Source organism: Tenrec ecaudatus, chromosome 4, assembly GCF_050624435.1.
Source record: "Tenrec ecaudatus isolate mTenEca1 chromosome 4, mTenEca1.hap1, whole genome shotgun sequence".
Lineage (NCBI taxonomy): Eukaryota > Metazoa > Chordata > Mammalia > Afrosoricida > Tenrecidae > Tenrec > Tenrec ecaudatus.
This window is the reverse complement of record NC_134533.1, coordinates 37,782,316-37,794,783: the sequence shown is the minus strand read 5'-3', so window position 1 is coordinate 37,794,783 and position 12,468 is coordinate 37,782,316. Positions and strand designations below refer to the sequence as shown.

Here is a 12,468-nt window from a genome sequence, read left to right as displayed (position 1 = left end):
CTCGTTCACATCCATATATGATTGTTTTGGGTTTTATGATGCCTGATACTTTATCCCGTCGACACCTCGTGATCACACAGGTGGTGTGCTTCTTCCATGTGGGCTTTGTTGCTTCCCTGCTAGATGATTGCTTGTTTATTTTCAAGCCTTTAAGACCCCCATATGCTATATCTTAGAAAGCCAGGCACCATCCGCTTTTTAAGTCACATTTGCTTATGTACCCATTTTATCTTCAGTGATGGTGTCAGGAAGGTGAGCATCACAGACTTCCAGGTTATTAGAACAAAGTTTTCTTGCATTGAAGGAGGACTTGAGTAGAGGCCCAATGTCTGTGTGTTACCTAAATACTTAACATACAAATATATGTACATAGAACTATATCCTTATTGTTATATATTAATATATTTGCATAAATGCATACCTTGAGAGCACTAAAAATTTATCTAGAGATCATAAGATCATTACTTACTAGAAATTAAATATGAGAAGGTAAGGGAGAGGTGGGAACAAGGAACTAGATTAATAGCAACAGAAATAACAATGTATAAAAAAGTAATCAAGGTCACTGAATAGTATGTATAGAAACTGTTAGGTGGGGACCTAATTTGCTGTGTAAACTTTAAACAAAAATACAAACTATTAAAATAAGTAAATAAACAGCATTGAGAAAGGTTCACTATTTAGGTAGGCAGGTGGATTTAAGTATGGTGACCAGGACAACTGTGTAACAGAGGTCTGTAAAGGATATCTTAGAATACTCGAGTAACAAATGGCAGTGTACCCCGCTAAGAGAGGTCTCCGGACTAACAAAACAGATGCTAATTTTGTGCTGGAGGTCCTTTGGTGATACCATTTTCTGGAGTAAAGCTAATGCCAGTGGATTTCTCTGAAGCATATTTTCGATGTCTATTGATTTCTTGGAGAATATCCTGGGTTTTCCTACCCTAATATTTCTTCCCAGCAAGAGTTAAGAAAAGGCATGAGCTCATGTGGGATTGACTACAAGAGGGGCTTCAAAAAGTTGGTGGACATTTCCATTATTTTTAATTCCATTTTCCAGATGCTTTTTGGAGCCACCCTCATTGTCTGGAGGTAACTTGCATTCTCAAGATTCTGATTTAACTTACTTGTAACTTGGTAGTTTTCCTTTTGTTTCTCGGACATATGAAAGGTAACATTTCCATAAATCAATGTGTAAAACCTTCATAAGGCATCTCTGAAATAACTATAAACAAAAGAATATTAGAATTCATAGTTAAAACTCATTTGTACATGGATAAAATTAAATATTAAAAAAGAAATCACTCTTTTCACGAATTTACCATTTTATAAATTCAAGGGGATTTCTAAAGGTCATGGAAAATGGAATTAAAAAATATTGAAACTTTTCCATGGACTTTTGAAGCCCCGCCCCCATCAAGGGCAAATAATGCCCTCCTTTCAGTTTAGTCAAAATCATTCTTGCTATTTTGGTGAGTGGAGTATAATTATTCCCTTTACCTCATTTTTCTTTGAAAATAATTTCAAATATACAAAAATGTTGTACAATAGTACAACGAACTTCTGGTAAGGAAGGGACAGATGTGCTCCAAGGCAGGAGATGCAATGTCTGAATACCAAGGTGAGGAATCATGACCCTTACTTCCCCTCGGTGTAACACCTTTACTCTGTTTGCTTGCATTGACTTCCGCTCCCATGTTAAGCCACGCCGGGCTCACACATAACAGTTGTGAGGATGGCGCAGGTCTGGGTGGTGTTTCCCTCTCTTGGACATAGGGACCCTAAAATCCTATAGAGTTGGAACCTACTTGTTGGCATCTACCAAGTTCAGCTTCAACATTTAGTATAAAGAATATTTAAATCCTACCTTTTCAACCTTGTCATAATTTTTAGCTTTAATCTGCAAAGAAACAAAGAATAGAGGTTTATCATCAGTTTTAGATTACCAAACACAAAATTCTGTCTCTGAAAAAGATTTTTGATCAATCTTGCAAACTCGCCTATTAACTGGCATGCACTCGTTTCTGTTGAAACCCTATTCGGTGTGTTTAAATCGTTATTAAATAGCCATGACACAGATATAGAAATATATACAAGGGCTACCTGAAAAGGCCATTGTGTATCCACTAAAGACAAATGTAAAGCTTTATTTTCCTCAAAAGCCACTACCTACAATGATCTACGTAGGACAGTAAGGCATGTTTGAGAGTTTTGAGGACACATATTCAGTCAGTAAGTCAATCCACTATATTCCAGGCACCTGGGCTAGGCCCTAGAGTTACCATAGTGAAACAGGCACAACCTGTCCCTACTCTCATAGAATTAACAATCATAGTGAGCATTATATACAAAAGGGTGTTGTTAGAAACTATGGCAAATGCTGAAATGAGGGAAAGAGTGTAGTGAAAATTTTTAGGAGGAACGTGAAACTTAGGAAGTTTGAAAAGATTTGCTAGAGAAAGTTAACCTGAAGGATAAAGCATATAGTTACTCTAGGTGGGAGGAATACTGTTCAAAGATCAAGGTTAGATACCATTGTTTTCCTTTCCTTTTCTTGAGTATTTCCATCAGGTGGTGAGTGTTTTCGGTTGCTTAATTGTAGTGTACAAGCAAATTTGATTCACCCTGGCAAGTAACGAGCTTGATTATTAGAGAAATCTAGACCACGGTCCTTTTCTCTTCAGAGTGCTTTCCCTGTTTTCTGCGTTAAGGTGCTGCAAAAGTGAACCATGATGGGAGCTTTCCCCGTTAATGGCAATTTGATCTTTCCTCCGGAACTTGTAAGATTACTCCTGACCTCTGGAGTTCATATATTTTCATGGAAATGCTTGAGCATAGGCCTCTGCTTTTGGAGTCAGTGCCATCGGTACTCTGGAATAGGGCATCTTGACTTCACATCCTGGCTATGCCACTCAACATCTGTTGCCTTTCTCTGATAATACTACCTATTTCACAAGGCTATTGTGCGGGCTCAGAAAGTTAATAACACGAAGTTCTTAAAACACTGTGTGGCACAGGACGAGCATTCTGTTATTGTCACTTATTATTGTCATCATCAGATAACATAATTAGTAATTCTGTCTGCAGCTCAGCATGCCTTTCAACTTACTGATTAGGGTATTAGATTTAAAAACGACATCTTTTCAAAGTGAATGCCCCTCTTCCGTCTATTCCTTTTTCTTCTTTAAGAACAGCTATTGTTCATGTTAGGATCGGCTTCTAGCCTCAAAATCTGAGCTTTACCTGTCTTTGATATTTTCCTCAAGGCTATGAAATATTTCTTCCACTAAATTCTTCAAGATCTAATTGCATTCTCCATATGACCACTCCTCAATTCACCTATTGCTATTATTTGGTTCAAAATATTGAGTTTGGCCTCCAGAGACACTTAAAAAACAAACAAAAAAACAGAACTTTGCATCTTATGTTCACTGTTTTGTTCAAGTTGTTCTCTTTCAGCAGTTAGACTTTACTGGGGCCTTTTATTTTTTAGTTTTTGCTTTTATTTTTAGTTGCTGAGTTTCAGGATGTTCTATATATTTGGTCTGTTCACTGAAGCACAGTGTAAACAGTTCTTATAGGAGTTTACTCTTTTTCTACCTTGAAAACTGTTTAGCAGGGATAGGCAGCAAAAAGGATGCTCCACTCCTCTGCCAACATTGAGAAAGAAATCTCTGCTCGAGAGTAGGGAGGACTCAGCTGGCTCATTCCTTCCCTGTTTCTTGGAGGACAGGCTAATATCAATGTTCCTTTGAGGCAGGCAGGCAGTAGAGGGTACTCAAGCATTTCTATGGGTCCACATCCTCCTACTCCTTTCCATTAGACGCTTCTTTTAGACCCAGAGCCTGAAGCCTACTTGCATTCTGCTGCTTGGCTCAGTAAAGGTAAATAGGCTGGGTTGAGAATTGCCAAGATGAGTGCAAGTCATAAGCTTTCTAGAAGGAGGTGACAAGATTATATAGAAACTTCTTAAAATTGGTTTGGAAACTCAAAGTTACCCATTGCGAAAGTTGGGAAAGCACATAAATAGACAATTCCCAGAAGAGAAAATCCCAATGTGCTAACTTCAAAAACAGAAAATAACAGACACCATTTTATACCTAACAGAATGGTAAATGCTTAAAAAGGTGTTAACATTACTAAAGGGATGCAGGAAAGGGATGCCACACACCGCTAGAAGAAATGTGAATGGTTATGATTTTTATTAGAAATTCTTAGCTGCATAGAGATGCACATCTCATAATACAGTAGTTCCAGTCATGAGATGGTTCATATAAAATAAAATCACCAGGATAAACAAATCAGGATATATATAGTATAGGCAGCCTACAGTCATGTACTACATGCTTTTAGCAGCAAAAACAGTTAACAAAGTGAATGTTCAATAAATTAGAGAAATAATTCCATAAATTATGGTGCTTCTACATCATGGAATATTCATCCATAAAGAATATTTATTAAAAAGTTGAAACATAAAATCACCTTTAACAATTCCAATCCTAGCGATATACTCAAAATAATTCAAAGATTTGAAAGAATACACAGATACATGTATACCAATGTTCACTGTAGCACTATTGACAACAGTAGAAAAGTAGAAATAACCTAAATATTCAATGAGACAAATGGATGAAAAACGGTGGTATATACATACAATCATACTCAACCGTGATGTAGCATGAACCCCCAAAACATGCTAAAACATGGGTGAATCTTGAGAACATTGTGTTGAGTGAAATGTCACTCATAACAGGAACAATACGGTATGGTACTACTTATGAAATATCAAAAAAGGCAAATGTGCAGAACCAAGATTTATTCATGATTTCCAGGGGCAGAAAGGAGGAAAGGGGAAATTACTACTTCAGGAAAACTAAGTTTCTATTAAAGGACTTCTCTGCAGTGCAATCCTGAGTGTGGATGGGGTTACTGCTTCTGACAGTAACATTTACCCTGAGTCACACTTGGGATTACAGCCAGGGAGGTGAAGGGTGATGGAGAAATCTGGAAACAGAGATGGTTGTACAACACGCTGAAAATCATGTCATTGGATCTTACATGTAAAAATGATAAAATGACAAATGTTTTATTATGTATATGTTTACCACAATAGAATAAATTAGAGCTATCGAGGTAAATTGGAGGGACTCACAAGAACTTATTGAATGAAATAAGATCACCAAAAATATGTTCAGTAAAATCTATTATTGAAAAACTAAATTCTTTGTATTCCTGCGTATATATGCTTGTATACAACTTTATGAGCATGGAGGAAAACTGGAACATACATATAGTTGTTAACTTAATCTTGGTGGGTGACAGTCATGGAGAGGGGAATAAAGGTGGGGGTGGGGGAAGAGGGCTGTACTTTATATAAGGGCCCATAGTGGTATTGTACATTAAGTAATGCCAGGTAACCACACGGTTGACAGCTTGAAACCACCAGCTCCTATGCAGGACAAAGGTGAGGCATGCTGCTTCCATAAAAATTTCACTTTGGAAATCCTGAGTTCTTCTAGATCCTGAGTCAGAGTCCACTTGATGGCAATGGGTTTGGTACTTCTTATATAAGATTTTATTGACAGATGTAAGTCTAAATTATGTCACCAAATGCATGTGAAGAGACTGTTGGCACAATGGTTAAAGTGCCCAGTTGCTAATCTGAAAGATGGGCAGTTCTGACACAATGTTTCACAGGACAAAGATGTAGTAATCTGCTTCTGTAAAGATTTATATCCTTGAGAACCCTTTGGGACAGTCCTACTCTATCCTATAAGGTCATTATCAGCAATAGTAGACTTGATGGGTTTGATATACATATGTAAGAAATATACAACAAAAAACTGTACAAAATCTTTTTCTTCCTATACAAAAGATTGTCCTTTATTTACAGACATCAAATGAATTATTCACTGCTTTAGCTGGTATGAGTTCTATATATATATGGAGAACAACAATCCTGCCTACTGCAGGAAGAGACTCTGATCTTTGCTACTGGACATTGCTTGTCATTCATTAATTCAATTATAGGGTAGCATTAGTGGCACTTTGGTGGCCAAAATCTCATACCCAACTACAATCTGGGAAGGATAACACTTACTTGAAATGATTGTCCCAAAATTTTAATATAAAGCATTTGGAACATTTCAGGTGCTAATCATGCCCTGCCAACTAATAGACTAAGAACTAAAAGTATAAACTTAGCATTACGACATTGCAAAACAGAGAGTCGTGACTGCATCCGTCAGACAGCACTTTTGCTGGAGGCCTTACTCACGTGAGACTAATGCACTGCTTTCAGTCATCTGAACAATAATGCTTTTTTTCATCTTTAAAAGGGCATAATTCTTTATCTTTTAAAAATCATTTTATTGGGAGCTCATACAACTCTTACCACAATCTATACATATTTCCATTGTGTCTAGCACATGTGTACATTTTTTAAAAGAGCATAATTCTAGGTATTGCTTACTAATTTTATATTACAACATCTTCACCATAAATTTCCTGAAATATATTTAGCAGACTTTAGTTTCTTTTTATACATATTTTATATATTTGTATGGCGAAATCTTTGTCTAATAACAAATTGGTTTGAATTTATAAAATAAAATCTTTTGATAGTGCTTCGAATTTTGTTTTGACATCTCTCAGATCATTGTCATTAATAAAATTATCTTCAGTAAAAACCCATCATATGGCAATAATTTTTCACCTCCTATAATTTATATTTTAAACTACTAAAAGTAATGTTATGCTATTTTAAATGGCCAGGAATCTTAAAAATAGCTATATGACTACTTCATATGTAAGTGTGGTTGAATTATTGTTTTTAAAGTTTTCTATAAAATGACTATATATTTTTAATTTAAGAAAGTATTTGAGAAATAAAGGGTGAGCTTTTTAATTATTTTATTGAGGGCTCTTACAATTCTTATTACAATCCATACATCAATTGCTTCAGGCATATTTGTACAGATGTTGCCATCATTCTTTTACTTTCTATTGAGCCCTTGGTATCAGCTACTCTATCCGCCCTCCCCAAAAGTGTGAGCTTTAACACTAATAGTTCTTATATACACATTTGTCATAAAAATTTGTTATATAATTATTTTTTATATAATTATTATATCATTGGGAATTTTACCAAGATATGAAAAGATGCTACAGAGAAAAAAAAGGGGCGGGGACTTATTATCTGTAGTAGTCTGTGTTGTTAACAGTCTGGATTAGCCAGGCCTTTTAATTTGGAATATTGTTATGTAGAGGTCTAATGAAACCATAGTGTATAATTGTTCACAAAAGAGTAAGTTGTTCCTACCCAGCTTATTAATGTCATTGAACATTTTTTGAAATGTTGGTAAATGCCTATAAAAGAAGTTTTTCATTAGAAAAGTTAATCCTTACCCATCAATAACATCTTGACTGATTTCTTCAAATGGAATTATTTTTCCTAAAACATTCCTTTGAAAAAAATCAAATCCCATAACAAGTTAAAAAGTGTTGCTTTTATTTAACACCATCCAATTTAAGAATCATTGGTAAATATACAATTAGTTTAAAATTATTAAAAACATATTTGATAAATTACCCAAATTTGCACAATTCCATGGAGGAAAACAAAGATAATCTAATGGGAAAAAAAAGTGCCTACCACTGTGACATAAGTGAGTGCTTGTAGTTTTATGAAGGTTCTAGGCTAGAATAGAGGCAGGCCAAAGTCCTATCTGTCAGCACATGTCAAAAAATTTAAAGTTGCTGACAATAATTGTAATCAGAGAGATGCAACCACACATTCCCAATTTGTTCCTCACATATTTTCTATCAAGTACAGAATGTGTTGTGGGATCTAAGACAAATTGAGCTTGAGATGCAGAAACTGACTCAACTCATTTTAATCATCCAGAGTTTATAACAATCCTTAAACACAAAAGCAAATGAAGCCCTACCTAAAAATGAATGCCATTTTCCATTCACCTTTTTATATACTTTTTCATCTACACTTCTGTTGCTGTCTACCTGTTCCCTAAAGGGCCTTTGATGTTACAGAAAAGTAAGTACTTTGAAGGAAAATGTTGGCAATGTCTCTGTAAATCACTGAGGTACATACATGTCAGCTAGCCAAAATTTTAAGGTAGAGATAAGCAAAGAGGTATAATCAAATACATTCATTCTTTTATTCAACAAAAAATTGTGTTCCTGCTGCAAGGCAGACTCACTGATAGCATTACTGTCCACTGCCATCGAGTAAATCGGACTAACGGTGGTTCCCTAGGACATAAGAGCTTAGTGGGATTGAAGCTCCTGACTCGCGATTTGCAGTAGAATGCTTAGCCACTGTGCCTCCAGGGCTCCTTACACACAGGGTGATGGATAAAACCAAGTGCCTACTCTTTGGGAGCGTATAGTTTAGTCGAGGCAGTCAAACAGGTAAACAAAAGTTTAGAAGTCTGACTCTTCTTTGTATCTTGGTAATAAGATTATAGGCAATTTATTTGCTCATCCATACATCTTATTTTCCTACAAAAAATATAGTGTAATTCTTAATTCTCTTAACAATTCTAGGCAAATGTATACCTATAGATATGTACTAATTTGACAAACTGGCTAATACTTATTGTCAGCCAAATATTAAGCACTTCACGTACTTAAATGTGTCATAGAGATAACTTTGATTCCTTGTTCTAACCAAATCAGGTATTCATTCATCTTATATTTTCATGGGAAAAAAATGTAGTTATGTGCTTAGGACTTACCAATTGGATGTGGGACTTTGGCCTAGGACCCTATTAAGGAGCCTACATCAAGAAAGAACATAAGAAATTATTGGAATATGGGGAAATTTAAAAATGTATGATAAAGTAATTTTATATATGCTCCATGCCCTATGCAATTCAAGAAAAGGGAGCCCCATGTGAACCAGCGTGACTAAGAGAAGCTTCAGAGAGCAGCTGTGCTCCAGGCCACGGAAAACGGGTTTGATAAATCAATGGCATAACAAGCACTGGAAAAGCGCTCTATGTATGGGGGAGGGGATACAGTGGTGGTGGGTAACAGAGAGGCCATGTTGAGGAGTTCATGTAAAGAATGTTTAGAAAGTGATTGTGGTAACAACTCTACACTTCTGTTTGGCATGATTAAAATACAGAATGATATATGTATGCATTAAATCCCAACGATTAAACAAAAGAAATATATTTTTAAAAAGTAAATGAAAACAAAGTGCTTTTTGTAGTGAAGCTACCCGCAGGAAAGAAAGAGTATGTACTAGAACAGTTTGGTTAGTTAGATTAAAGGCTGATTACAGAGCATCTAAAAAGTCAAGGAAAGTTAAATCTGATACACAGAACTGGTGGCACTGGGGTCTTGCTGGCAGAAGAATGGCAGTGCTGCGTGGACAAAGGAAGACTTCACTCTGTCATGAGGATGTGGAGCAGGCACAGTTGGGCTTCTTAGTTTATTGGAACGAGGCAAACTATAAGAATAGCTATGAGGTTATTGCTGTCATTTTAAGCGAGGTAACACTGGCCTGGGCTTGGAGGTGGAGTAGAGGATGAAATCAGGAAGTGAAGGGGAAAATAACACGTATTTCCCATAGGGGCAGAAATAATCCCAGGAAATGTTGTGATTGCTATAAAGAGATCTGAATAATAAACAATTTATACCTGAATTATGAATAACCATCTCAATGATACATAAGGAAAAGTAAATAATATAATAATTTTCAAAAAATGATATATATAGATACAGAATTGGCAGAAGTACTAGCCAATAATTCTGTGAAACTGACATACTCATTGGAGATGCTTAACACTACTGATACACTTTGATCTCATCAGATGGATTACACAGAAATAGAATTGATTATATCAGTTTATTTGTGATAATGCTGTTGACCTCTATTGAAAGAAATGAAGAAATACAATTCCATCAGTCAAATCAAAGTCAGGGGCTCTCTTCGAATCACACTATCAATCAATTACTTATATGCTAGTTCAGAATGAAGATGAAGAAAATCAAAACAAACCCAGAACCTACAAAACATCCCGTCTGAATTTAATGACTATCAAAACAATAGATTGGACATACTGAACACTAACTGCTTTGAGGGAACTTATAAACAGTATTATAAATAAAGTAAAAAGCCATTGAAGTGACATGAAAGAACAAAATAGCTAGTTACCTGAAAAGACACTGAAACTTTTAAGCTCAGAGTAACTAAATCAAACAAAATGATAAAAAGAGCTAAACAGAAGATTTCATAGGGTGGCATGAAAAGACCAAGTAGTATAAGGTAATATACAAAGTTCTGGCAATAGAAAACCCACCAGGAAGAACATGATTGGTATTTGAGGGGCAAAAAATATCAAAAGAGGGAAGGAAAACAGTCACTATACCAAAAAGAACTAGTTGCTATTTGACCATTTTAGAAATATATCATCAAGAACCACTGATACTGCAGGAGATATTCCAGCTACGTTATACTTCAAGCACTGCCGAAATAAAACCTTCTAGGATGTTTCCATACATGCAACACTGAAAGCACGTATCTATGTCAAGAATATTGGAATGGGGAAAAAACTCAAAACCAGAAGAGACAAGGCATTCTGGCTGGAGACCGGTAGGGTCCCAGAAACTATGGTCCTTAGTCCTGTTTCAGGTCTGTAACTGAACACATTCCTGCGGTAAAATGAACACCTGTGTAAGATTAAATGGGCAGTAGTTAGCCATGTGAAAGTTTAGAGGCTAAGGAAAGAAGGAAAGGGAGAGAAAGGAAGAGGGACTACAGTAGACATGTTGAAACAATGTGTAAGAACTGCTGAGTGTGAAACTGATGATCTGCTCTGTAAACCTTCACAAAATTCAAAGAACATTTTAAAAAAATTGGAAGTTACGTAGTAAAGCAACTGACAGAGATCCATACTTCTGCCCTTCCAAAGAAATATATTCAGATGGAATGTGAAAATTGAAGAATATCACTAACAACTGAAAAAGATCAAGGAGATGGATTGCCCTTTGGTGGCAACAATGGGCTCAAACGTAACATTTGTGGGGACAGAGCAGTGTTTCCTTCTGTTGGACACAGGATCATTGTGAATAGGAATGAGCTCCCAAGAATCTAACATGACATCACAGGCTAACAAATTCTTAGGTAATTAAAAAATAATAATAACAGTTGAAGCCATAATTCGATAAGGAATGCCAGATGTCCAAGCCAAATTCAGAAAAGGACATAGAAATAAAAATATCACCAATGATGGATCTCGGCTAAAAGCAGAGAATATGTGAAAAAACATTTACCTGTGTTTTATTGATCATGTGCAGGGATTTGACTGGTTATTAGAATTATGGAACACATAACAGGGAATTTCAGAACACAATTGAGTTCATATGAATCCTGTGTGTTTTAAAATCTGGAAAAGTGTTGAGCAAGGTTGTATTCTTTCACCTCACTTATTCAATCTGTATGCTAAACAAATAATCTGCAACAGTGAACTGCAGGAAGAATGGAGCATCAGGATTGGAGGAAGGCTCATTAACATCTTGAAGTCTCCGAATAACAACGCTTTGCTTGCCAAAACTGGAGATACCTTGAAACATTTCTGATGGGAGTCAAACACTAGTCTCCCATTAGGCTTCTCTTTTAACATTTAGGAATAAAAAATCTCAACTAGGGCAGGAAACATCATGATACATAGTGAAAGAAACTGAAGTTGTCAACCATTTCATTCTATTTGGATCCAGAATTAGCCATTTAATGCTTAAAAAGCAAAGATGTAATTTTGACAACATGTCTGGCTCAAGCAAGCAATGTTCTCAATTGCTTCATGCATGTAAAAACTGGACAATTTGATGTATTCAAATTGTAGTGTTGGCAAAGAACACTGACTATATGAGTGCTACAAGAATGAACAACCATTTTAGTCTTGAAGGAAATACAGCCAGGATGATCCTTAGAAGCTAAAATAATGAGACTTCTTCACTTTTACATGTCATCAGGAAAGACAAATCCTAGAAGATACAATGTTTGCTAAAGCAGAGGATCAGGAAAACTCGGAAAACGCTCAATATGATGGACTGAGATGACGGCTGTACCAATAGCCTCAAACACACCAATGACTGTGAGAATGACATGGGACCAAAGTTTCATTCAATTAAATCAGTAGCAATTAACAACTGGTTTTCAATAAGAAAGTGGAATTAAAGTGTGTTTGAGAATCATCATTTAAAAGTTTATATATGCCTAAGGCTTTAAGTATATATTCTCATAAGTAGAGAATACAGACAAGCAAAGGTTTCTGGAAAATCTATTACAATGGAGAGAAACAGAGAGAAGTAATAGGAGTAACACAGAATATCTAATCAAAGGAAGTTAAAAAGGAGAACATTATAAGAAAAGGAAATGTTTTGTTGTATATATTTTTGTCACAAAACAAATTACACAAATAACAACTAAGAAAACAATTG

At 35.7% G+C, this 12,468-nt stretch overlaps 1 protein-coding gene across 2 annotated transcripts in view; it reads right to left on the bottom strand.

Moving 5' to 3' along the window:
- The window catches only part of CSTF3 (cleavage stimulation factor subunit 3), an 80,588-nt gene that overhangs the window by 29,531 nt on the left and 38,589 nt on the right, over positions 1-12,468 (bottom strand). For both annotated transcript variants that reach the window (XM_075545926.1, XM_075545927.1), the window contains exons 4-5: positions 1,868-1,900; positions 1,128-1,225 (exon numbers count right to left, since the gene is read on the bottom strand). In XM_075545926.1, the coding sequence (XP_075402041.1) occupies positions 1,128-1,225; positions 1,868-1,900 (131 nt within the window). The remainder of the gene's footprint in view (positions 1-1,127; positions 1,226-1,867; positions 1,901-12,468) is intronic.